Source organism: Onychostoma macrolepis, chromosome 23 (assembly GCF_012432095.1).
Source record: "Onychostoma macrolepis isolate SWU-2019 chromosome 23, ASM1243209v1, whole genome shotgun sequence".
NCBI lineage: Eukaryota > Metazoa > Chordata > Actinopteri > Cypriniformes > Cyprinidae > Onychostoma > Onychostoma macrolepis.
In genome coordinates this window covers 15,235,225-15,263,137 of record NC_081177.1, presented here as the reverse complement: position 1 = coordinate 15,263,137, position 27,913 = coordinate 15,235,225, and the positions used below count along the sequence as shown (strand labels likewise).

The 27,913-nt window shown below is 38.5% G+C and overlaps 1 protein-coding gene across 2 annotated transcripts; it reads left to right on the top strand.

Moving 5' to 3' along the window:
* The first annotated feature begins 353 nt into the window (after positions 1-353).
* Positions 354-27,881, top strand: nckap5l (NCK-associated protein 5-like). Of its 2 annotated transcripts, none has more exons than XM_058763485.1 (12): positions 354-820; positions 17,724-17,852; positions 17,940-18,008; positions 18,142-18,180; positions 18,438-18,557; positions 18,907-18,993; positions 19,073-22,176; positions 22,859-22,994; positions 23,076-23,151; positions 23,564-23,863; positions 24,021-24,169; positions 26,485-27,881. In XM_058763485.1, the coding sequence occupies exons 2-12, from the start codon at positions 17,733-17,735 to the stop codon at positions 26,734-26,736; spliced, it is 4,452 nt and encodes a 1,483-aa protein (XP_058619468.1). In that variant the 5' UTR covers positions 354-820; positions 17,724-17,732; the 3' UTR covers positions 26,737-27,881. The 2 variants fall into 2 exon arrangements, with proteins under 2 accessions (XP_058619468.1, XP_058619467.1); XM_058763484.1 differs by having other exon boundaries at positions 18,904-18,993.
* Positions 27,882-27,913: the final 32 nt, after the last annotated feature.

Below are 27,913 nucleotides of genomic sequence, written 5' to 3'. Positions count from 1 at the left end.
TTTTAAACAATCTGTATCCGGTAAACAAATGACTGGAAAGGTCATGGAAATTGGCCAAAAAGGGAGAACCCTGGACAATAAAATAGTGTCTTGATGTTGAACATTTACTAGTTGCTTTCCAAGTTGGAAAATGAAACAGGTAGTTGTGTTTTGGAGCATGGTAGCTGTTAAATACAAAAAAAAAAAAACAGGCCTAGTTGAAAATAACATTGGTCTTTATGTAATAATAATATCAAATAAATAGTAGTTTTGTACACTTGAAGGGGTAAAATGAAAAACACATGCTAAAGATTGGCCACAGAACATCAAATTGCATGTCAATCTTGACGGACAAAAACAAATAAAGCTGAATCGCAGCTTAGTCACAGATCATGATTAATGAAATCACTGCAGATGCGTAGCGGGGAAAAACCGCGATGACAGCGTAGCTTAATAAAATAAACTGCGTTAGCAAATAAAAAAACATACTGCGCTAGTAAATAAAAAATACTACTAAATAAGATAAATGCATAAGTCAAGGCAATAAATGAAAAGTTGCCTTAGAAAACGCTACGTGGAGCACAAGATAGGCCCTTTTACTAAAAGTGGGGCGGGCAACACAATTTCAAGCCATGACATCACTTTTCCTGCGAGTGCTTTAACCTAAACACGGGAAGAGAGACGGATGGGAAGAGACGACGATAAAACCTCTAATCAGCGGCTGGGGAGACAGATAAACATGTCCACAAGCTGTGAATTTAAAAGTACAGTTCAAGGTATTTCTTAGCGATATTCATCGGGGATATTTTCACACCTTCCGAAGCAACGCAAGGATCGCGAGGTAAAAGATCCCTTTTTTTCCAGCTATCGCGCGCACAGTTTGACGTTTACGTGTCGAAAGTGTGCTGATTTTGCAAAATGCAGTGTATTATGAACGTAGAGGGGTTTGTTGTGGTATTAAATGTTGATGTGCGCGGTGTAGGATTGGAAAGGGAAATGTGGGGCATTAGCCATCCGGCTATCTGGGACACCGGTGGGGTTGTAGACTGAGGATGCTTGTCGTGATATCCTGCTTTGCACAGAAATGCATCGCGCTTGGCTCTTTAAATCACTAATTCTGCCAAAATTGACTTTTTTTGAGATTGCATCGTATATAAACATGTATTTCATTCATATATTTTTCATGGCAGCGCACAAAAATCACAATAATCCGATTTTATGCTAAGCCTTTGCATCAGTTTTCCCCGGATCACTGTGTTTTATGTAGTTAAAGCTATAGCCCTTCCTCTTTCTACAGCATAGCGAACGTGCAGCCTGTTTATAGTTACACACTTTGGCAACCCACAACTTTTGTGTTTACTTGTGTGTGTGATGAGAATGCAGACTGCATTGTAAAATTTTGGCAGTTCATTCTTCTTGAGACCCTAAAACAGCAACTAATTCAAGAGTAATTGAGGGTAAAAGCATGCCCCCAGCCCCTCCCCTTTAATATTTTACAGATGTTTTTCACATTTGCTAGTCCCATGTTCAAAACCATGCTTAGACTGGCTTACAACCTACAATTCTCCTACATTTAATATTCAAGTTCCAAAGGCACTGCAGTAGAGAGATTTGGGTGATTTTTCATTTAGGGCAACTTCTTGTTTTAGATAAAAGAGGGGGAAAAAAGCAAAGCATTGCTGTTTTAAAAGGTAATTTTTATTGCTCTTTAATTGCTTTTTCCTCATTTATAAGGCTGTTGAAATTGTGTGTATATAAAGAGAAACTTATGCTTTGCACAAATTACCAGTTTTTCACACATATTTGGTACATATGTGTGCAGTTTGTGTTTTTAAAACAAAGAATCACTGTTGTTGCCGTCATTAAAAAAAAACAATGGTTAATTTTTTTTGTAAGGGTCAGTTTTTGAGAATTTTGTGTCAGAAGCAGTCAATTTGTTTTTTTTGACTGTTAGTTAAATTGTTGTTATCAAATCCAAGGTTTAAGGCCCGTCCACACCAAGGACGATAACTACAAAGATAATGATAAAGATGTAGTTCTAAAAATTGTTGTTAATATTAAAGAGACCACACCACAGCTATAACGATAAAGGCACAGAGAAACAATATCGTTGGAATCACTTACAGAATGTTTTTTTCCAGCTGATGAACGATACAAACATTGACAACCAATCAGAATCCATCCTGCTATAACGAGCTGGAGAATTTAAAGCAGCAGACGAATGTGCGCTTGGAATAAAAAGATGATATTGTTCGCTGGTGTGGACGCAAATATAGTTGTTATTGACCATGATCAGATGTTCATTATGTGCCAAAAGCTTAACATAGTTTAAAGATTTCATGTAATCCAAAGTGCCTCTAACTGAAGAATCCACCCATTTATTCTTACATAGTACTTTTGGAATTTTGATGCTCAGACAGTCCTGTACACAGCCGATGAAGTAAATAATGTCCCCAAAATAGCTGACAGCAATCGGAGGCGAGATAAACTCCAAATTGCTCAGTAAACCAAATGGCCACAGAGGGCATTAGAGGCGGCAGGGGGCCTTGCTCCCTTGTTTGCTGATAGTCATAGTCGTGTGGTAATTTTGTGAACTACTCCCATGATCACAACATTATCTTCGTGTGGCTTTTGATGTTTTTGCATGCCTGGCGGATATGCATTGTCCTTAATGGGAGTCAGATGACATAGGCAAGATCACATTATTAGAGATTCCAAGACACTTAGTGAGGAATTCAGAATGTTTTCCTTTGTGAATTCACTCAAGTGATGTGCAAAAATATGAAACTGTTACCATACCTCCAGTTTATCTAACTATATCTAAGCAGTTTGTTTTTTGCATGTTTGTAAGACATTTAAAATGCATTTTTGCCTATAGAACACACACATGCTTGTTTTGCCCTAGGAGGTTCGTGTGAAGCAGATTTTCTCGTTGGACGTCTTCACTCTGCAATGCAATTACAGTCTCTTGTCTGTCACCAAAACTATTTTGGATGCAAATTATTATATGTTTCTTCTGCTTAAAACTATTTCTAACACTATAGAATAGATGGAGTGACCCAAATGAATTGCAAACACTTTTCACTTGAAACATTTCATTCGTTATTTGCTTCCACAGAAATGATTTGACTCCCCTCTAATAAATATAGCAAATTCTGCAGAAAGCCACTGACTCATGTTAAAGCAGTGTAGTTTGCATTCTATGTAATCACTGTGCCAAAGCGGTCACGCAACTATTGTTCTCATATATACATATTTAAATGAGATGCTATCAGTCATAGTGCTACATTACATTTCAACACGTTACAACTCCCACATGGCCCGAAGTTGTTACTCTGTTATGTTGTAGCTTGCGAACAGTGCCGCTCGTTGTTTTTCCAGGTTGTGGCTTATGATGTTATTCCATGGATTTGAGCCCAGAATGGTTGGGGTAGATTTTGCTTGGCCACCTGATCCTGGTGTGCGGCAGAGATGCCGATCAGCTGCTATCACAAAGCAGAGCCACATGAGCCGCATACAAACAAAACCCCTGTGAAACATCTGATTAAAGAAAGAAATCACACAGGGTGCTGTGGGAAAATTTAGAAGTTGTATCTTGCAGATTTTGCCCCCTGCTTTAATGTTTGTTGTTGAAAGGTTTATGTCACTTGATTTGTTAATCTGTGCACCTTTAAGGCAAGACGTCCCAAGTGAATACAGTAAAGATGTTAACTAATAGTCACCATACTACCCTAGTTGATTGATTACATTATTATTATTATTATTTGTAATGCAGTTAAATATGCCAATGAGACATTATCTAATCAAATGTAGAATAATTTTACATACATTTCCAGAACATTGGATAAAGCCAGGTTCAAAATTTTGTTGACATGTTGAAGTCAGAACCTTTTATAGGTTTTTTTTTTATTACTTCATCAATTTAAAAATACTGTCAACAGCCAGGAATTTTTTTTTTTTTTTTTTTATAAAACCTGGCAAATGCTTTTTTAAGTGCTGATGAATTGGAGATTTTTGGCTCGGTGCAAGAGAACTGAAGCTGAAACCAGGTTTTAAGCTGGTGTTCAGCTGGTTAGACTGCTGGTCTCCCTACCTGACCAGCTTAAGAAGTGGTCAAAACTCTTCTAAAACCAGCTAAACCAGCTATGACCAGGCTGGAAGACCAGCTAAAACCAGCCAACCAGCTTAGGCTAGTTTCAGTTGTTTTATTCAGCAGGGAAAACTTCCTTTAACAATATGTAATGTAATTGAAATCTGCATATGCAAATAGATGGGGTGCAATAAAATAAACACTTAAAAGTGTATTTTGGATGTTTTCTTTCCACTAGTCTGTTATAAAAAGCCAAATAGCCCAAAATCTCAAAATAGTTTTTGCCTGTAGTGTCTTGCCTTAAGGAAGCACCTCAGAAAGTAGGGAAGTGAGCAGTTCCTTAAATTCAAATGTGAAAACTCTAGAGTTTCTAGCTTGCACAGTTTCATTCGTGCTGCGCTTGGTCATCTAAACATGGCTCTTTGGACAATTAGGGCTGAGGCATGAAATTGGACCTTTGGCAGTAGCTGTTTGGCTCTGAGAGCCTCCATATAACCGGGCAGCCTGATTGGGGCCCAGTAGTCGTGCATTAGTGTGAGAAAATGGAAGCCGTCATTACAGCAGCATCTTTCTTGTCAACATAAAAGGCTAAAAAGTGTACTGATGGGCTAGTGTTGGCATAAAGCATGTTTAAACTCCCTCCAGACACGCAGGCTCTCGTTTTACCCATGCTGGGTTAGGACGGCAATGTCTGTTATCAGTTTTCCTTGCTGGCGCATTTCCCCTCACCCTTCTCCCCGGCAAACAGTTACCATGGTTATGGATTGGGGGATCATATAAATGTAGAAAACTCATCAATTACTCTGGGATGCTGGAAAGATATGCCGTATACACAGCAGGGGAGTGGGCTGCCATCTCCCCAAGACATTACTACTGTTTTCACAAACACTGCAGAAATTTGGATGAGTGCAATTACTCTTGCAGCATTCTCTCCTTCCAGTCTTTGTTGCGTTTTTGAGGTGCATAGTGAGGTTTTCTTGCAAATTAATACCTGTATTCAACCCATTTATGTATATGCGTGTCTGACATGATGCTCATTTTTTCATTTAATCATTTAATTTCTCATTTAATAAAATGTCTTAAAATATCTGATAATTTGACTTTGACAATGCAAGGTAATTTATTATATTAATATAATATTATATATTATTTTATACTTCATGGTTACACCACCTGACGTTTTTAGTCGTTAACACAATTTCAGTATTATTTATGTGCTATTTTTATTAATATTTTGAATTTTTAATATTGATAAATATTTTGCTTTTATCTTTATTTATTTTAGTTTTTTCGTAGTTTAAAAATTGCTTTATTTTTCAATTTTAGTTTTTGTACTTAATTTTAATACTTCCATTTCAACATTTCATTTGAATGAGTTGCCAACATTTCTGTTTTTTATTTTTTTAATGTTATGCTTTTCATCTTGTATTTATATATTTTTTATTTTTGCATTATTTCAATTAACAAATTACTTTTAGTAGTTTTTGTTACCAACATTGGTCATTAACTCATTTTATACCAGAAAATATGAAGTTTTTTTTTTTTTATTACAGATATTAAATTTAAACATGGAAAATATATATTTAAATTTTTTTATTTATTTTTTCCGTTTCTTTATTGTGGACATTGCTATATGTCATTGACCCGTATATGTTAATGTATATATTATTACAGTGGGTTTGTCAAGATTACATTCCTGTTACCTTCCTGTATACTTAGCCAGTAACATTATCCTTTGCATTGAACAGTGGCGCTTAGAGAACCTATCAGCGGTGACCTAGTGAAAGCAATGCGCCATTGCAAAAATATATGGATTTATTTTGCTTCACATTCACACTGCAGAGAAGAAAAAAAAAGCGAAGCAAACATTTGCTTTGGTTTCTCACAGTGCGCCAGTCTTCAACTGCAACAAACATTCAATTCATAGTTTTACTCAGCGGAAATATGCTTTGGAATGTGGCCTTAATCAATTCAAGCAAACCAGGTCAATGGCACATCCTGTTTGGGGAAAGAGGGGATAAATGTCCACGATTTGGTTGGGCAGCAATGAGAGTCAAACAAACCTCATCGTCAATGGTGTAGAGGGGGGGGCAGTTGTACAGCACCATACATTTGATATGGCAGGGGTCCCTTTTTCTGGCACAAAGAGGCTACAGTCACAGACCCCCTTTGAAAAGCCACACCACCACCCTGTTTGAAAGCCAGGAAAAATGGCCTCACGTGCTTTCATTTCCCTTCTTTTTTCTCTCCAAATGAAAGCATTGGCGGTTTAGGATCCAATGACCTTTAGCCCGTTAATTACGCCAACTATTCCCTCGAGAGGCTTACCAAAGCTGATGTATGTTATGTTTATGTTAAATATGCATCCTGCCCTTCGACAGGGTCACTTCTTTTAAAACACCCACATTATCAATCTGGCTCATAAGAGCAGTCGGTTATCTTCGCAACCTTTTTTGGTCGATGGAATTCGCATATTTATGTAGCTCAGAGGATTAATGGCAGGATGGAAGTACATGCAGAACACATTAATGCATCTTAAATATGGATAGCGTTTCTAAGTGGGCAGTGCAGCAGAACAAAAGAGGTTATCCATATTTCGTAATGTAATTAAAATGAAAAACAAGACTTAAAAAAAAAAAAATCAATAAAATCTTTAATATAAGTTTTTGTCAGTGTTAAAACAATGAGATGCTTTAATTTAGGCATCACAACTTTTTTTGGCCAGCAAAATGTACGTATTTATGTAGCACAGAGGGGTAACAGCAGGCTGGAAGTACAACCAGAACATATTAGTATGGTTTAAATATGGATTTTTCCTTCTTTTTTTTTTAAAAAGATTTTTTATTTTATTTTTTTTACATTTTTAAATGGACTGCATGTGGCCAAAAGATGTTATACATATTTCGTACCATAAATAAAACAAAACTATGCCTTTTTTTTTTTTTTCTTCCAAAGTCAACTAATAAAATAATTCATTTTGAGTTTTTTTTTTTTTTTTTTCTTTAAAAGGAAAAAGTTAAATAAAATCCTTTAAAAGTTTTCATCAATGTTAAATCAATAAAGATTTAAATTAGGCTTCACAACTTTTTTGGCTGACAGAAGTTACATACTTATTTATATACTGCAAGATGACTAAAAAAAAACTACACTTAAAAAGAAATTGATCAATAAAATCATTAATAAATATTTGTCAATGTCAAATTAATATAATGCTTTAAATTAGGCATTAGAACCTTTTTTTCTGACTTAATTGAATTATGTACTACAGAGGACTGAAAAATTACAGTATTTAAAACAAAATCGATCAATAAAATCATTAATAAAAGTTTTTGTTTAGGCACCACAACCTTTTCTGTTAGACGGAATTTACTTATGTATGTAGGGCAGAGGATTAACGGCGGGACGGAAGAACGCGCCGAACACATTAATTCGCTTAAATATAGATTCTTGTGTTTCTAAGTGGACTGCGGCCACATGCGGCAGAACAAAAGAGGGAAGGTAGGGAGCTGAAATGGCTGCGCGTCCCAGCTGGAACTTGCCGGAGGGCATTCGCTTTGAGCCACAACGCCTGGTGTCCAGATGTTTAGTGGCTGTGTCCATGTTCACTGGCTCTGCAGTCTGCTGAAAGCCAGGCTTCACTGCACTTTACTGCAGTGCCGGCATGGGGACACCGGCTCGGGCAGCACAGCTCACATGCCAGTCTGTAAACCAAGCGTATAGCCCACTGTTTTATTATGCCGAGCTGTTTATTTTACAATGGAAGAACATTTTTCCAGGTTTGTTAAACGTGTGGCTTTTTCCCCCCTTTGTTTATCAATGGAACCTGATCCCAACCCTCCCTCTTTTTTCCCAATACAGTAGCCAGGGTGACATTTAGTCAAGGTGGTAACCATGACTACAAGATTATTCCGCTTTGGCTTTACCAGATGTCCTTGTCCCACAGATACAGCATTTACTCGTGTGTTTGTGACCTCCAAGTCAAATTTGCTTTGTCAGGCGGGTTATTTTGTCTCTGCGTGTTTGTACAGTTCATGCTTGTGTAGTGTATTTGAAATGCAGTGTTCATTGAATTGATGCAGTTTCCATCTAGGAGGATAAATGCTGTTAGATAAGTCATTGTTTATTGCAAGAAGTCATGGTACTTAATTTTCTGTGTTTACCACTACATAATTGTTGCTGTAATACAGAAGACATGCTCCCCGCGGGGCAGAAGGACCGGTAAGTTTAGCACAGTGGCGTCCTGCCCCTCCTTCTCCCCCTCGGACTAGTGTCACATTTCTAAAAGGTGGATCAGCCCCTCCACCTCACATGGAGTTCAGCACATTACCGCCCATTAAGCTGTCTCACTCTCAATGGGGGCTTTTTTTGCCATGAGCTTGATTTATTCCTTTAATCCCGAGTCACCCAAATGCTTTGTCATTGACCAACTGCTGGCAAATGGAAGTGGACCAAACACTAGCAAATGTCTGTCGCAAGGATTTTTTTTATTAGGGATGCGCCGGTATTAAAATTCACGCCGATGCCAATAAGCTGATTTATATTTCATCATATTTTTCATGTGGTAGTCATTAAACAGTAGTATTATTATTCTTATTTTTTTTTTCACATTTTCAATATTTATTATTATTCATAATTTAGTGGGATTTTAGTATCTGTTGTAGGATTTTAAAACTATTGTTATCTATCTATCTATCTATCAGTCTATCTATGGAGATATAGATATACTACTAATAATGAAATGATACCATTTAATTATAGTAATATATTGGCTGAAAATTGATAGATACGAATTTAAAAAATGATTAACTGATGTAGTCTAATATATGATGCATCTTTTAAAATATTTTCTTATCAGTTCCTTCTGTTCTGTATCTTTGGAATATAATTCTGTTACCAGGAAATCTCAGTAACATCCTATTCTCAAGCATTTCGTGATCTCCCACACAGAATCCAAGATTCCCTAATCAGCTCTATCAAATCACGATGTTGTTGTAGTTATGTAACATTTGTGAGCTCCAGATATTGCTCAGTCAGGCTCAATCAACAGTCTTGAAATGTAATTGCCTGCATTACTTCCTTTGAGATTTTCTAATTAGGCCAAATGTCCAGCTGTGTTTAAGGAGATGTAGTTCAGCAGAACTGTTACAAGCATGTTAATGTCACTTGGCACCTGGGGCTTACAGACGCTTTCAAGTGTGCTCCACTTTGCATGTCATTGCTGAGTAGAGAATTGGTAACACATTGGAAAGCCAAGACGACCTCCCAATAAGACTCGGCTCTGAATTCCTGACATTTAAGACCATCATGTCACAATACGCCTCATTATAGATCCGGATCATTGTATGTAATGCCGTAAGTCTATCCCTCATGGGTGTTTAGAGATGTGAAAGTGGAGTTTAAAGGATCACAATGGCCCTTTGTCCAGAAAGCTCTCACCCCTTGACTGTTGACTCCAAGACAACATGTGACCCCCTTGCATTTGGGTCATTTCATCCAATTTGGTCGTCTCATGTGAAGACGCTAACGTTAGCTGAGGTGGAATTCCTCCTACAGGCATGCACATATGAATTAGTGTCTGGCAGGGGCATGATCTGAGGTTCATTCACAGTCAGGGACGAGCTTTTTCAGCCCTTTGGCCTTGTAGACCGGCCCTGTAGCCATAACTCTGAGATACTTAGATAAGCTTTTAGAGGCTGCAAGAATTTTGTTGTTCTTTTGAGCAAAGGGATTGTTTTTTTTTTTGTTTTTTTTTTAAGGGGAGGGTTACAAAAGTGTCAAAACCTCCTCTCACGTCACCAGTATGTATGTATATATGCACAGTTATAATTGAGTTAGAGTGAAGTTGAGTCTGTGTTTTGGAAGTATACATGACAGAGTGTGTAATCGAGCTACATCCATATTATCTAGGATGCTTGCTTAGTAACAAAACCCAGACTGGTACAATTTCAGTCATACTAGTTCGACTTAAAGCTTTTTAGAATTAGACTTAGTTTTACTATGTACATAAACATGATATTTTCAAAATTGACTAGTCAGTGTGTTACAGTATGTATTCTTCCCTAGCTCTGGCTCATGGACTGTCTGCGTGACGTAATTTTCGTCAACATTACAGTTCGCTGATGTCCACGCATACCATCCGCATCCAGCTCAGGACTATTGTGCATGTGTGAATGATTTGTGCACTCAAAAAGCGGCTCACTAGATGCAGCTGTCCGTGCTCACAGCCAAAGTAGTGTGCGAAACAAAGCAGAACATGGAAAATGAAGTAGCTATACCTGAGCTTTTATAGATTGTTGTATATATCCTAATATGTCTTAAAGGGATGGTTCTCCCAAAAATGAAAATGAAAATTCTGTCATTAATTACTCACCCTCATGTTGTTCCAAACCCAAACTGTTTTAACAATGTTCCTTCTACATTTCTGGGCCTTGAACGTGTCAGTTCCCTTGCTGTCTATGCAGGGTCAGAAAGCACTCGGATTTCATCAAAAATATCTTAATTTATGTTCCGAAGATGAATGAAGGTCTTATGGGACTGGAAAGACATGAGGGAGAGTAATTAATGACAGAATTTTCATTTTTGGGTGAACTATCCCTTTAAGGATGCCCTGTATATTTAAGTTGGTGTTGGGTTTGTGTTAACATAAAATGCTTTCAAAAACATCAAGACCGAGCGCAACTGAACTGAAGTGAACATAATTCTTTTTAAATTTAAGACTATTTTAATGCGCTTATGGTAGAGCGCTCCATAAAACAACGCAAGATGTGATGTATTGGCCAAAGGCATCTGTCTGGCTTTTTTTTCTTAGTTTGGCTTTGTATTTTGCTTTAATTTCGCTGCAATGTTACTTTAGTGTTATTCATGTACTATTATAGCATTTATTCATATTTTGAATCAGCTTTTTTATTTGTATAATTTCAGTTTAATTTTAGTTTTAGTAATTTTATGTTTTGTCATTTTATTTTAAATATTTCTATATAGCTTTAATTTATTTTTATTTCAAGTATGTATCTGGGACTTCTCTTTTTTCCCCCTTAGACATTTACATCTTTGGCAGCAGTGTTATTTATCCAGGTCAGTTTTTGGTCATGCAGCGCCACACTGACTTCCACAGTATCTGCAGTTGCAATCCAATCAGTGCAAGTCTGATAAAGCAGTCTCAATCCTCTTTAGAAAAGAAGCTCCTGCTCCTTGACAAGGGTCTGAGTTGCCTGGGTAACTCCATTTTCTCCCCTGCACTCGTTCGGATATCCGTCCTTGTCCTCATCTTTGTTCGGGGTGCCTTTTTGAAATATAACCCCCTCTCTTTTTATGGCCTCTCCAGCAGTTGTAGGGTTAATGTTTAGCTGCAGCCGTTGGAGGAGGGAGAGACACTCAGAGGAGAGGTGGGGGGCTGGCCCACAGCTGTTGTAGTAGGCTGGGTCTATTGGGGTAGGATGCCTGCCTCACACTCCCTTGAACAATGGGAGGACATGGAGGCCACTGCAGACAGCGGAGACAGTTTCCTCACACTTGCCTAAGGACAGGCACTGTACTTTCAGAATAACGCGAGGAGGATTTCCAAAGAGAAACGTTAAAAAATTGGTGTTTGTGGATCCTGCTTACGTGTCTCACGTTTGCCTTGCATGGGCTGCACTGAAACGCCTGGGATGCTCTGACTGGAATTAAAGGTAATTTTATGCATAGCTGTTCGCAGCGCTGGTTTTTAGCCACGACTGAATCCTGTCTGTATGTTTCTCACTGTATTTCAGTGACTTGTGTTTGCAGGCACTTTGTCAGGAGTGTGTTTCGTGATCAGATTTGGCTTCGTATGGAATAACTACGCATTTATCCCTTGGCAAACAGTTTCACAGCAGTCTATACAATATATTTTATTACATTACATTGCTGCGTTAATGTTTTTGAAAGCTGTATGATGTTGCAGGTAGGTCATTGATGATTCCGTATGCTAATCGATCAAAACGGGTTGCTTAAGCCGGCGTAGTGTGATGAAACGACCCATGCAAGTTTTCCTTGTCCTGGAAAAGAGCTGATGCCATTTTTAAATGGACTATTAAAAAGTCTATTGCGTCGCCATCTAGGTTAGAGAAGCAGTTGCATGCTAAAATGTTAATAAACACAAGTCTGTTTGCATTGGATCAGGGACAACATGGCTTACATCCTTCATTGTTTGGGTGTGAGTGATCACCTTATTTAACTCAAAGCCGCCTGTAAGTAATTGAGAATTAGATTGGAGTTCATTCACAGTTAGTCGACGAATCCAAATAGTCCTTGAAGGAGCTGGAGCTTTTGCTTGGTCCTCTTTTAAGTGTGTTTAGGGTAGCTCATGCTGCAGTCAAGGCCGTGCAAATGTAGACAACGTACTTCATCCAGATAGGTGCACTGCCGCAAAGGACAACAATAGTGCATGAGTCTGCAGATGCCTGCGTGGTAACTTTGCTGAGAGCTACTGAGAAACGTGGCTTACCTTTTATGTTTTGTGCAAAATGGAGGACTAGAGAGTCCATAAACATTTTTTTGGGGGGGCCTTTGCTGTCACTGATGCGACAGCCCGAGCGAGTGGACGAATAATCTTTAAAGCACACAGAAAATTGCCCCCATCTGCATAAACCTGCATTATTAAAGATTTTATATATTTAATGCCACGTTCAGGAATAGACGCTGCCTCGCCATACTTCAGAGACTCTTTATCCCCGGAATAATTCACATCAAAGAGAAAAAATAATGCCCTTAGGGACTTGATGGAGGTCTATATGTTTGTTTGCTTTGCCACCAGAGTGCTTTTATTCATTATGACTCTATTCACTGTGTTTGCAGACTGTGTGTTTCCTCTATATCCGTGATTGATCATTTTATCAGCTCATAAATCATGCGAAAAGATCAATAATTGGGTTATGAAGGTGTCTGAGGGCTCTGTGCCCATTGTGCAGGGTGTGAATAATCAGAGACCGTCTCTGCAGATGCCGATTGGCTGCTCCTTAATAACTCCTCAAGTGTGGGGGATGGAGGCGGAGCTCCCAGCACATTTTGGGATCCCATAGAGCCCTACTTCTGTTTGATTGCCTTCACACTGGCTTTATTCCACCCCTCCGAGCCATCCAGGGCCTCCCCCAACATCCACTTTCCTTTTTTTATCGACACTCTTTTAATTCCTAATTTGCATTATTCGAGATATCATTCGCAACTGTACGAAGTCACCCCTCCTAAAAATGCAAAATGACAAGCGAATCCATGGCAGCCGATTATCCATTCATGGTTTATTGGTGAGGCCAGTGAAAGAAACATGGATTTTTTTTTTTTTTTTTTTTGCACAACGACACAAAGGACTAAATTCAACTGGCTTGTACTAAATTTCTTTCGAGAATAGGAACTGATTATAGTATTAATTACCAGAATCAAATGGTTTAATATCGTAACCATCATTTTGTTTTTGTAATTGCTGAAAGTATATAAATTACATTTATTAGAAGGCATCTCCTTGGGATTTTCTGCTAGTCTTGGCCTGTAAATGAATGCCTATGATTCACTGCATGATGGTTAAAAATAAATTTGACATTGTGTGCAAACTAAAACTCCTTCATCCTTCTTCCTGATTAAATAGACGTTCTTCTACATCATTTGATCAGCCTCTCAAGAAGCTGTGTCTTCTACATTGTCAGATAAGAGCGTCTCTCTTGTGTTTGATATATCCAGCAAAACAAGAGACAGTGGCCTCTGGTGTCTGACTCCGCCATGTTTTTTTGGAGTCTCGTCTCCGTGCATAGCTTTGATTTCTAGTCTTAGTCACATTCTGTAGACTTCTCTCCTCTGGGCATCATACCAAGCCAGTGGCTCAGAAGTATGTGAGAATATAAGTCCTACCAACATTAACAGTAGTCTCTCAGAAGCTTAGCCTCAATAAATGTACTGCTTTACAGACAAATGAGTTTGGGGCCCTGTTTTGGGTACGCCACAGTGCTTTATTGCAATGTTTACTATACAGCATATCAGTGGATTAAGGGGCTTGCATTGTGCTTGAGCACTGCCAAGAATCCTGTTGGCATGGGTGCATGTTTGCCTCTGTTTTTGCTTGTCGCTAAAACCAACTCCACTATGCTATGGTATATAGTAGAGCAGGGCTACAACCATCCTTGGATATTATGGTGGATATATCCACCCCCAGTGTTCAGAATAGTGGTTGATCAGTGGGGATTTTTCTATGCATGATTCTTAAAGGGACAATTCACCCAAAAATGTCATTTACTCACCCTCACGTTGTTCCAAATCTGGATGGCTTTTGTAGAACACAAAAGGTGAATTTATGAAGCATATCCTGACCACCCTTTTCAGTGTATAGCGCTGCCAGTATTATGCTGCCATGCTTCAAAGTAACAAAAGTCACATTTATTTATCGCTTTATGTAATACAGATTGTTTCAAAGCAGCTTCACATTAATAAACAGCAAAATAACAGTTAATTGTTGTAAAATTAATCAGTTCTAAAACATTCAACTTCAGCTGTAAAGCAGCTTTACAGAAGATCAAATTGTCATTATTCAGCTCAATTTAGTTCAGTGTTGTTTCTATTCAGTTTAGTAACTGTCAATGTTGCAAAAAGCACTATAAAATCATAGAGGTGGTCCATGATTCATGCATTATAATAACCATTTTGTAAAAGAATAATTTGTTTGTGTTGCATCTTTTAAATGAATGAGGATGAGATGAGGATGAGTGATGACAGTTTTTGTATCATGTATTTAATAAACAAAAGATCCCTTTAAAGATCTGGGTAGGTTGTCACGTGTGTCCAGCAAAGAGCAATATAACAGTCTGTATGCTGCAACCTTAAGTTTAGGGACAGATGCAAACTGATGCTAATCTGCTTAGATCCTTACAAGAGCACAGAGGATTAGCCCTGTTCTACTGAACACAGTTCTTCAGTTGTGTTTAAGAAATGAGTTTACTGTATTTGAGACCATTAGCCCTCGGGACGTCTGTTCTCGACATCATGGCAATAGTTCAATGATACAAGAGCATCACTGCAAAATGTTAGTCATGATATGACTTCTTATCTGTTGTCTCAAACACAGGGAATGTTTCTAACAGCAGTGTGACTAAATCTTTTTTCCATCATTCCTGGTCTTGGAGACACCATGGAGCAAATGTTGCTAATTGAGTGCCGACTCAGTAGTGTGGTTAAACCATGTGTGGTAGTCCTTGATTGAAGCTAAAAATAGACTGTTTCAGTCTTGTCTAGATAGAAGGAAGCAGTCTAAACAGATTTAGACCTTAAGCTGAAGATGAATGCAGATTTTATTGATTTATTTATTCACTTAAGTTTAAACCACTGCTTTAGTCGACCATCTTGATTCCGTGTTAGTTAGTCCAAACATCTCTTAAGGAATGTTGGATGTTGTCTCTCTAGAGACTTTTGAGGAAGGCCGAAAAGTACAGTAGCGATTGAGGGGAATTTCTTGACTGACAGTCATCTCGCCACAAACATTATTATCATAAAGACCAAAATAGGCTTTTGAGGCTCTGTTTCACCAGAATCAGCTTACTCACCCATACATTTTTTATTGGTTGCAAGTGATTCATAGATGAAAAGGAAAGATGATCGAGGCTGGTGGTGATCCTCTTGAGATTTTGCCCAGCCCTGGCCTCCAGCATTCAGAAAACGGTCAAGCATTAACAACATGGGGTAAAAATGTAGAGACATGACACAGCTCTAGCTAATCCAGTATTGCAAATATTGTGAAACCAATATGTCATCACTTACGCATAATATGCAGATTTTACTTCCTTGTAGCTCGAGATATTCTTTATCACACAACTCTTTTAGACAGATGCACATGAGGACTCGAGCGTGACACCGTGAAATCCAGAGGGATGTTTTATTTAGGTTTTTCTTTTCAGACTAGAAACAAGAGTGCTAACCTGGAATACCGGTTAGTTCTACTCTTCTAGCTATATTCACCCTACAGAGGAATATCGTATAAACTTGCTTTTTAAGGTATAAAATTTCAAGCTTTGGCATTGGATTTTCACTATATTCATTTCTTGGTGAGTTGTTTTTTTATTATTTTTTTTTTTTAATAAATTTTATTATTTTAATTATTTTAAATCCATAACTTGTATATTTATTTATTAAACATCTGGTACAATAGAAGTAAAATATTTTTATAGGATTTGTAGATGGATTAAATTCTGGATTTTATTTTTGATCTATCACTTATGTATCTATTTTTGTGTTGTAAGTCATTGTGGATAAAAGTGTCTTCTATATGAAAAATGTAAATGCTTCCGTTCTGCACGGCTTAATGTGTGACAGTTACGCTACAAATACATCTTCCTCTATCGGAAGGCTATGCCTTGTGTCTTTGTGAAAAGAGTCGGTCATGTGAAAGGAGCCTCCTGGCACCGCAGGAACTACCAACTCTATAGTGTGGCCTGGAGCCTGTCAAATAGTGCCATCTTTACTGTTAAAACAGAGCTGCATTCTCTGACCCGCTGCACCCTGCCAACCCTCTGACCCTAATAGCCTTTGTATTCATTTACTTCCAGATATGGAGTTTCCATTTAAGCTATTCACTCGCAAAGAGTTAGACATCTATAGATAAGCTTGCTACATAAATGAGCACACAGAATGCTTAGAGGATCAATAATGAATAAGTCCCATGAACATATTGATTTTCAGATTCAGTTTTGCAGTGATAGTCCATCCACTGATTACATCCGGTGTTTGTTTTGAAGGTCAAATTTATGGTATAGTGCAGTGGTGGGAATGGGTGGATGAAGATGACTGGAGGTTACTGTTGTGGTATAGTTCAACAACAACAAGGACGTTTATGTCAACAAACCAGACACAGGAGAAGTGTTTAAATTATATTTTGTTACTTTCGAGTTGTCCAAAATGTTATCCAATATATTTTTGGTCACGTTGGTTTTTGTTAAAAATGTTACTAAAATTGGGTCTTTTTTTTAATAATCTAAAAAAAGTTTTAATATTGGCCAGTATATTGGTTAATGGCTTTAAAATGTAAATACTTAATGGTATGGGCCTTACAGTGCATCCCTACATTTAATAAAGTAATGTCTTAATGTGCGAAGCGAAATTGGGGTAATGGTAAAAATCTTGGTTTGCCAGGCAGGTTTGACCACCATATTTTTTTAGCACATACTAGAACATGTGTTTTTTCATCCAAGTTTAAATGCAGGTCAAGATGATCTGATTCTGTGCCCCAGTCAGTAGGTCATGAATCTGCATGATGGCTGGAATCCTCCAGTGTTTTCAGACCTCTTCTGTCTAATCCCCTCTGATGACACTCTTTAAGTGAAGATGTGTCCTGCCAGGAACTCAAGTCCTGCTTACTCACTCCTAGCTGTCTCAAAGACTCGATAATCACGCTAACTCTTTTACATTGAGATTAAAAGGCACACCGCTGGTGTGTTCTGTAACAACTCCAAGTACACAAGAATGTTTGGAAAGTTGCTTTACAGGTTGTTTACAATATGCAAACACAGGAGTTAAAACAAGCAAGAATCTGAAACTCTTTAAAGGTGGAGTGTGTGATTTCTGCTTCATTAGCACACCAAAGAGAATTGCATTAATAATGTGTCTTCAAACAAGTTTCACCAAACACTCCTCTCATCTTCAGTCTCTTTCTTTTTGTTAGGTAGAGACTATGTCGGAAGAGGCCCAAAATAGAGTAGATGAGGACTTTGAGTCTGAGGAGGGTGATCTGGAGTCCTATCTAGAGGAAGAGAGTAGCAGTGAGCTTCTGGAGCGAGTGAGAGAACTTCAAGTAAGTGGCATATACTTTCACTAAGAATACAGTTTTGTTTACTTTTCTTCCTTGACTTACTATTTAAACTGTTCTATTTTTGTATAGGCCGAGAACTCTGCCCTTTCATTAGCAAACGAGAGTCAAAGAGAAGCATATGAACGATGCTTGGACGAGGCAAGTTCCTTTCCAACCCTTCCTATGGAGATTTGCAATGTTTTTGCCTAATGCAGAAGCCAATTAGATAGTCAGATGAAAAATAAAATAGTCCTGAAAGTATTTTATGTTTAATTTATGTGTTTATTTTTAGGTCGCCAACCATGTTGTGCAGGCTTTACTCAATCAAAAGGTAAAAACTTTGTGGTTTTGCATCAGGAACATAGTTATAAAAACTTCATTTGAACTACAAAGTCTAAAGAGTTATTTTATGTTTAATTCATATTTATTTATGAAGTATTATTTATTATAACTTATTCAATTATTCAATTCTGGAATAATTTTAATGTGTTTAATATATAATGTTGGTTGTATATTTTATAAGTGGTGTGCATATTCTAGTCATAAATTTTTTAAATGTTCTTTAAAAGCTGTGGATTCTTCTTTTAGGATCTCAGAGAGGAATGCATTAAGTTGAAAATGCGTGTGTTTGACCTGGAGAGGCAGAACAGAACACTGTGTGAGCTCCTGCAGGAGAAACTGCACAGTCAATCATGTGTACATCAGCAGGTAAATGATTAAATCCTTCAACATACGATGACAAAATGTACAGTGCAGGTCCAATTTTAGTTTGTTGTTTGTTTTTCACAAAACATTCTTTAAAGTCCACAGGGATGACCTATTAGGTTTGTTTGCAAAATGAAGAAAATGGCTCAATTAAGGTCTTCCTGTTTAATTTGCCTGGGCTGCTTGGGCAAGCATTTTTTTCATTTTAACTACAAGGAATTTGTGTGTAAACGGGCAAAAAAAACCTTGTTGTGCATGCATAGTTGTGATACATGAGGTGTTTTGCATAATCCAAAAATTGATTCATATAATAAGAAGCTTAAAGCTTACCTGATGTGTCTTATCAAAGCAGCCAGGACCCTGTCTGGAGCACATCGGCGAGCTGCAGCACAGTGAATCTAACAAACTGATTGAGGCTCAGAGGAATGCACAGGCCAAGGTAAGAGCCGTACACAAAGTCTTTGTTGAGTCAGCCTTGTATGACAACTTTACCTCATCCCTATGATTTGGTTCCACAGGGAAACAGCGAATGTGCACAAAATTGCATACCAGAGACCCAAGGCACATCCACGTCCATGGAGGCCATGTCCCCATTCTTGAAGAAGAAAGCACACATTTTAGAGGTCCTCCGCAAGCTTGAAGAAACAGATCCGCTTCGGTACCATCGTTCCTCTGGCATTCCCTCGATCTGTGACTATAGCCAGGCTCTTGCCTCTAAGGAGGCTGTATTAGCCTGTAGAGACAATTCATCCAGGTGCAATGCACCCAAAGCACATTGTTCCCATTCCTGTCCAGATGTTTGCACACATCAGCATTTGAATGGAGGAGAGCACAGCAATGTAAAATGTGGTAGTTGTAGCACATGCCTGATGCTGTCCAATAAAGATTCAGTCAGCTTAGCCAAGAGTAGCCACAATTGTTGCACTTCAGCTCCCATTACCATCGATAACCTCAATCTGGCTCGGCCCGATTTCCAAGAGAACATGGAAATGCAGAGCCTCGTGAAGCCTGCCACAGGTACAAGTGAACTGTTTATAAATAGGACATCTGGAGATATGTCCATTCTTTCAGCAGAGCAAGGTCTTAATGCACCGAATGATCCCCACTCATTAGAAGTCCCTGAATTATACTCAAGACTGACCATTTCAGAAAGAGATCAGCCCAGAGGATCCGATCACGTGTTGGTGGAAACAAGAGACAAGAATAGGTTATCTGACCTTCTGCTTGAATCTCAATCCAACAGGTCAAGCGGCAGCACCTGCAATGAGACCATTTGTGACGTTAGCACAATTGATGTGGCGCTACTGGACTCGGACTTGAAGCACTTAAACTCTGTAGCGCCACAAAGACTCGAGAAGGAAGAGTTTGCAACAAAAGAAGACACTGACTGTGTCTGTCGAGCCAACATAGCCACCTCAAAGCTGCCTACTCTCGGACTCAAAGAAAATGTACAAAATGCACACTGTGAGATGGACAGCAATGAACCAGTCCACAAAGGTCTGTTATTTTCTCCTAATGAGAATCATACTGCCTCAAAAGTACTGGATGATATATCCGTCCCTGTGAAAGACACCCCTTCCGATCCTCAGTCCATTAGATCGAAAGTTGCGGTCAGCCCAAATCAAGTTTCCTGCCTTAGAGAGGTCAAGGCCTCACCTTCCAAACTGCTCAAGTTCCTTAAGATACCCACTCTTGGAGAACGTACTGCAGTACCTGCTCCACCTCGTCTCAGTCCTCAGTTGACTCGTAGCTCGAAGATCCCTTGCCGGAGCAACAACTATGAGGTGCACAATTCCCCTGTAGCCACGCGAAAAGCCACCACGACAGAGAGGCAAAGACAGCTGCCCCCTTCTAAATCGGAGTCACACTCTGCTCCAACTTCTCCACCCCAGCCTGATGATGTCCCTGCACCATTGCCAAAGGACCTTGGCTGTGGTATCCCTAAAACAACTCGTGTAGCCAAGCCTACGCAAAGTTCCCACATTCAAAAGACCCCTCAGAAAATTCCACACTACGAAAATGTCTCTGACATCTCCAAAACATGCGGCACCGATGTATCCCAGCTGCTTGGAGAAGTGAGCTCATCTCTTCAAAATTCCAGCCCGATTAATGAAGGTGCGAAAGGAAAGCAGACGAAGTTTGGTATAGAGCGACCAACTAGTCTCAAGCAGAAGGAAATCTCACCAGAGTCTGATTCTTCAGACCAAGAGGACAGCTCAGATAGCCCGGTGTGGCATAAGCAAGTCAATCATCGCAGTCTGCCTAGTCAGTCGTCATCCCAGAAGGCTCAGAGTGGGATAAGCACGAGGTCCAGGAGCCAAGAGAAAAACGAAATGGTAGATAAGGAGTCACAAAGCTCAGAATCACCTTTTAAAAGGAACGATCCACCGCCTGTTCCTAAGAAATCAGGGATTGGTAGACATTCAGGTGAATCAAGTCATTCTTTTAAAGAACGACTAGCTGCACTTGGCAAGTTGAGGAACCCAGACGAGTCCACAACTTGTCCTCCACTTGCAGAGAAGAAAGAAATTCAGTCCGCTGCAAGCATACCAACACGAACCACCGATAAAAGCAAAATTGCTGACAGAAACTCTGATTGTAAGTCAGCAGAATATAGACTTCCTAAAAATACAGATTCCATTGAGGATAAAGGTCATCTTGATGGTGCTGTTTCAAAACAACAAGCAGCCTTTCAGCATGTTGAGCAAGCTGTCAGGTCTATTCCTTCTAGCACGTTAGTCTCCAAACTTGAACATGAATCCTCCAGAACATTCTTAGCCAAGCAGGAGAGCCCAAAGTCTAAGATGCATCCACCTTCTACCAACCTAGAGGCTGCACAGGCTTTGCGGAGCTATGCTAAGAGTACGGCACCTCATGGCCTTTCATATAATGGAAAAAATGTTGCTGGTTCCCATAGTGGCAGCCCTAACAAAATCCCCCTCAAATCCCCAACTAAAACTGTGCCACCCTCTATGAACCGAGATGGGAAACCTACTCAAGAGTTTCAGAGGTACATGTCCAAATCTGAGGACAGGAGCCATCTCAGGGCAAATAAGAAGAAGAATTCTTCCTACGGAGAGAGTCTTCCTCCACCGCCACCAAGGCCAGTAGAGAATGTTGAAGAAAAAAGGCACTCTGCCCCCAGTCCACAATCTTCTATAGAGCAGAAGGTCATGAAGGGCATTGAGGAAAATATGCTAAAACTGCAAGAGCAAGATAAAGGGCAAGTGGTTGAGGTCAAGCAAAAGGCTTCCAATGGAATTGCCAACTGGTTTGGTCTGAGAAAAAGCAAGCTTCCTGCTCTTAGCCGTAAACCAGAAACGTCAAAGGTGAAAGATGACAAGAGAGAATGGAAACTCAATATATCATCAGTGGGCAAGGATTCCAAGGGGGCTGCGAAGAAAACCGAGAGCGAGAGCCTAAACATTTCCATGCTGATTGAGAAGGCAGAGGGCTTGCATAAAGCTCTTGAAGAAGAGCGAGCTTATGTGAATGGAGTGGCCTTGGACCGACAAGGAAAGGGACATTCCTGCGAGGTGGTTATGGACCAAGCCCAAGGCCAGCTGTCTGTGATGTACAGAGGAGTGCCATCTGACAACTTCATGCAGCAACTCTTAAACCGGTGAATACAAAGCAACTTATACAATATTTGTTTTATAGAAAGATGGCACACGTACATATTTCAAACGATAAAGGAAAAAAAGTAGTATGTGACATTTGGTTTGGCTTAATGCAATTTAAATATGTAACTTTTTAAAATAATATTTTCAGTCATATTCTCAGCTATTTTGTTCCAAGACACATTTTTTTAGTGTATAAATCAACCCACAATAAAGCTACAAGTCAAAGGCCAAATTAATTACTTAAATCCTTAATTACTTAATCTTCAAGTGCATAGTTGTAGTGCAGGTTTGCAGGTGTTGAAAATAAACTGAAATAACTGATGAATGAATAAGGTGAGAAAATGTGCTTTGAGACTTCATTGGAATTTGACTTGTGAATTAGCTGGGAATTCGCATGATCATAGTGGCTGGGCTTCTGCTCATGGTTTAATAAATTAGAGGGAAAGTTTAACCAAAATGTAAGAATGTACTTGCATTCAACCAAAAGGTTTTTTTTTTTTTTTTTTGGTGGTAGATCTCAAAAACAATTTAATAAAAACCTCCAGAAAGGATGATATATTTATAAAAGTAGTCCAAAGTCATATGCTTGGTCTCTGAGGAACATGCTGAAATATACTAATGTACTGTAGACAAACAATGAACAGTATTTTCAAATCAATTTTATTCAAATTCTTCCATAAGGGTCGACGGGAAGGACACTGGTAGCATCAGCATGGCACATCGACGCCTCTCGTTTGACTGTAAGTCCAGACCTGTATTCAGTCACCAGAGCGCTGGCATTGCTGGTCAGACAAGAAGCAGTGATGACATGGAAAAGGTAAAAATGAAATTCATGGATATAATGCACATTGTTGTTTTGAAAGTTCTTAATATAACTTTTTAATATTTTTTTTCACAGGTTTCTGCGTTACTGAGTAAAGACATCACGTCAGATGAGAACCTGGCTGAGACGATTCATCATGAACACTTTGCAGGCAAGGCATGATCACAATGCATGACGTAATGGTTTTCAATGTTTCCAGGGGCAGGAATTTTCATTGGTTAGCATGTAGTGACAAAAACGGGTTTTAACCTGTCAATGATGATGAATAATCTAGGTGCGTCTGAATTTCTGTGGCTCCCATATGTGAGTCATCCAGCAGCAGCTGTATGGCAAACATTATCTTGATGTTTAGGGTGTGATCCTGTGTTATATGTGAAAATATGTGTCCATGTGTAATTTAAATAAGGCCTTTAAATAATAAAATGGAGTAAAAGAATAAGAATGGGAAAAAAGTAATTTAATTAGAATTAAAATTAACATTATTTTTATTATTAAGCACAATCATTCATATATTTTAAAATAATAAAATATTAAAATATTCTACTCAAATTCCTCTCTTTTAGGATCTGGAATCTCCACACACACACTGGACAGTGGCATTGGCACCTTCCCTCTTCCTGACTATAGTGCAAATGCTGGTTGCAAAAGCATTCCCAAAGGGAAGGCCCATGGGGAGAGTGACCCTTCTCATCTCCAGGGAAAACATGGCTCAGGGATGAAAATGTCCCACAAAGCCTGGACTTTGGAGAGAGAGCTGTCATGCTTAGAAGAGGATTATATGGGGGGTCAGGATATGGATCATCACACTGGCACTTTGGAAAACAAGATTCCATCCAGCCAGATTGCAAACATCGTTCATGATGGTATATAATACTTTTTAGCTGTCACTTAAGGTTAATCAGTTATGCTAGTTTTCAATGTAGAATAATTGTTCATTAATTAAGAGAAAGAAGTTCCAGATGGTGTGTTTTTTTTTTATTTTATTTTATTTCTCAGCTTTTATTTATTTATTTATTTCAGGCACTGATATCTGTGGAGCACCTTTGAAATTAGGCCCCACAAAGAACTGGACTTTCCCAAACCTCAAAGCATCTGCAGAGCCGTCTGAGGTTTATCTTGGCGTTGGAGACGGAGTGGAGCCAGTGAGTCATAAGACTTCATTTAAGAGGGTGAGTATCACTTTAGATCCTAGTGTCACCCAACAAGACAATTACAATAATTTTTTATTTAATTAAAACTATTTATATACACTACCATTCAAAAGCATGGAGTTGATAATGTTTTTTTTTTTCTTTTCTGCCTTTATTCGATCACAAATACACTAAAACAGTAATATAGTGAAATATTATTATTATTATTATTATTATTATTATTATTTAAAATTGACTACCCACCTTTTTCTTCAATGCGGAAGTAAGCCTATGGGCGAGACTTCCGGTTCATTAGCCGCTATAAGTAAATAACGAGAAGAATAACAACGTGCAGTGAACTGTAAAACTGTTTGCACTACAAACCAGTGTGTTCATAATTAAGATAATATATTAAAATAATATAGTAAGACACCAATTTTCAATATCAAGCAGCAAAACCAACTGTTTTGTACAGCTAAAAATAGCTGGACGCGGATGAGACCAGAAGCTAAACCCATAGAATTTACATATGGCCGCAAGAAAAAGGTGGATAGAGAATGTGAAGCTGACGTCACGCCGCATTGAGTTCTGGGAAACTACTTTATCCGCCATACTGTGAGGATTGCGCTGCCGCTCCGTTATTGAGTTTAGGGCAGTATTTAGATTTTCTGTCGTTGCTACAAATGTTGCTTAAGGTACCAAGATGGTGATAAGACAAAAGTGTAAAGCATACTATGTGCGCACAAAATGTGAACGCAATGCATTTTCCTCTCATGCGCCAAGACAGTATTAAAGACCACATTCTGTACACACCCTGCTAATAAAGCATACCATGCTCAGAAAAACTGACGAACCCAAAATATGAACTTTAAATACTGTCTGTCTTAATGCATAAGCATTTATTACGATTTTCTAAAGAGAGGAAAACACTTAACGTTTAAACGGGTTGCGTTAATATTCTGGGCTCATCTGTATGTCTTTTATCATCACTGTCTTAGTACATTAAACCAGCATTTTAAAATGCTACAAAACTGTTCACGAGCTTCCAGTGATTTAATTTTAGTTATCATTTGTTGAAATAAATATAAAGATACAGTGTGCTTGTGTCTGTCTGTTGAATGTGATCCACAATCTCTGATTCTCCTCCGTGGCCATGGAAAAATAAATATATACAGTGACAACAATTATACTTCATTATCATTTAAATGTTTCCAACAAAGAAATGGAGCGACTTCTTCTGTCAGCTTGTTGAACAAACACTTCATTTGGATAATCTATATGATGGCTGAAGCAGCAGCAAACACTGTTTTCACAGTAATCAGATCAACATTTTAAACAAAATTCTACAAAACTTAGAGATAAAATCGAATTATCCTGCGACGCGATGAACTAGCTTCTCTTCTCTGCAAACGATCCAATGAAGAATGTGAATATTTAACTTAAAGGCAAAAACAAAACAAAATCCGTATTCATTTCAGCATTTGCAGCAGAGGGCGATCCTCTCAAAATGGCGGCGGCGCCCCAAAATGCAACGCGGCGTGACGTAGCTTCACATTCTCTATATTTTTAAAATGTAATTTATTCATGTGATGGCAAGGTAAAATTTTCAGCAGCCATTGCTCCATTCTTCAGTGTCACATGGTCCATTAGAAATCATTCTAATATTCAGATTTTATGCTCAAGAAACATTTAATCGATTATCAACAATTTTTAACATTACTTTTTTTTTTTTCTTTTTTGTTTTTTTCATTCTTTGATGCATCAAAAGTTCAAAAGAACATCATTTATTCAAAAATGTCTTTACTGTCACTTTAGATCAGTTTAGTGCCTTCTTATAAAAGTATTATTTTATAAAAATAAAAAAAAACCTTAATGGCCCTAAACTTTTGGACAATGTGTTATTTCTGTTAGTGCACACACGGTAAAGTTCAGCAGCATGTTTACTTTCTTGCATTTAGATTACCTTTGCCATCATCTAAAGTTCACTGCAAGTTAATCTTTAAATTGAGTTACAATAACAGTTAATGTAATTTTAGCAAATTTCAAAATGATTATCAGTTTTTAATACTACATTATAATGTTGTTGGGCCTAAATTCACTTCTAGCACTTGTCATTTATTTCTAGAAAATACAAATACAATTTTACAACCATCATTCATTGGTTGTCAGCCATAACAGGTAGTACAGCAGTTAGAATTCTAATATACTTAAATAGGCCTTTTAATAGCCACATACAGACTGTAAATGAAGTATTATTATGATTAATTAAATGATTAAAGTATTATTATTGTGTTGTCATGTTCGTACTGTTCAGTCTCACTCACTGCATTTTTTTGGACCTGTTTTCCCTGCAGCGCAACAAGACTAGTGATTCAGTAGCCAGCCGTGAGGGAGACCCGAGAAGTCTTCCTCAACCTGGTCAGGCACGTAGAGGCAAAAGCCGCATTCCCGCTAACCCAGACATGGTGAGGGACTCCGGTTTGGAGTTGGTGAGAGAGAGACCTGACGACGGCCTGTCTCCAAGCCATCCCCAGGTTCTGGAGACCCCCGAGTCCCTGAGCGATTCCCTCTATGACAGCCTGTCCTCGTGTGGTAGTCAAGGCTGAAGTGTTTTCAAAAGGAACTGAATGATAACCAGGTACAACCTTTTTGTAACCCCCGATTCTCGTGACACTTCAGATATTTTTCAAAGGTGGATACTTGCAGGATAACCCATTTTTTTTGGACCGAAGAAAATCCCACGCCACACTTTACCCACGAAATACCCACGTTTCTATCCTGATGGTTGGAAGAAGGAAGACTTTTACAGTGTGTTTGTGGTGGTGTCATTTTAGCCCATTATATCAACTCGATCATCTCATTCGTGTTCTCTGTTTCAAGTGGTAGCAAAAGTAGTAACGTTCGACTTATATTATCCATAAATTACGTTTCAAGGATGAATCTGAGCTCATCGCGACAGTCTTCCAGTTTTTAATCTCACAGAATGTTCTGGTTCTCATGCAACATCAGTGCACACACTCTTTGGTAACATTTGTGTAAAGTTATTGAAAAGTGAATGTTAATATATGTGATTTTCAATTAATTTAATATGCATATTTCATGAAAAAGAAAAAAGAAAAACGCATCTGTGTAAAACTGCATCAGCTGTAGACTTTTGATTCATTGTGTTTAAAGAAAAAAAAACCCTCGTAGCAGCAACATACAGTAAGTGCGATCCATATAAGACAGAGCTACAGTGTTCCACAGTGAATTATTATTTACGTTTATTTATTTATTTTCTTTGAATAGTGTGGTAAGACAAGACCACCTTTTATTGGTTTCTCCTTTTAAGTTTTGTTCAAACATGTTCTGTGCCTGACTTTGTGTACGTGTCTCGCTGTGCGTCTCTAGGTTAGTTTGTTCTCCGGATCTGGCCATGACTTGTTTTTTGTGTACATTACCTTTGTTTTGCAACGATTTAAAGAAACTTGTGACTCGTGACCTAATTTTGAACTGTGTTGTTGGATCACCCTGCTTACAATCAGCAAACAAAGCTTAAACTTAAACCCAGGATATTTTTCTTTATCCCAGTTTGGTTCTGACTAGACATGAGAGAAAAATCATCAAATCGTTCCATGCGAATTTTGAAAAGGTAGCTGACGATTTCTTAATGTTGACGTAATAATGCTGACTCTGCCTTACGCATCTTTTCACAGCTGTTAGAAATTAGTCTCCTGTGGGCCAGGTTTCATGTTGATTACTCAGCAAAAGGGTTTTTGGGGCTCAATTCAGATATTCCTGATT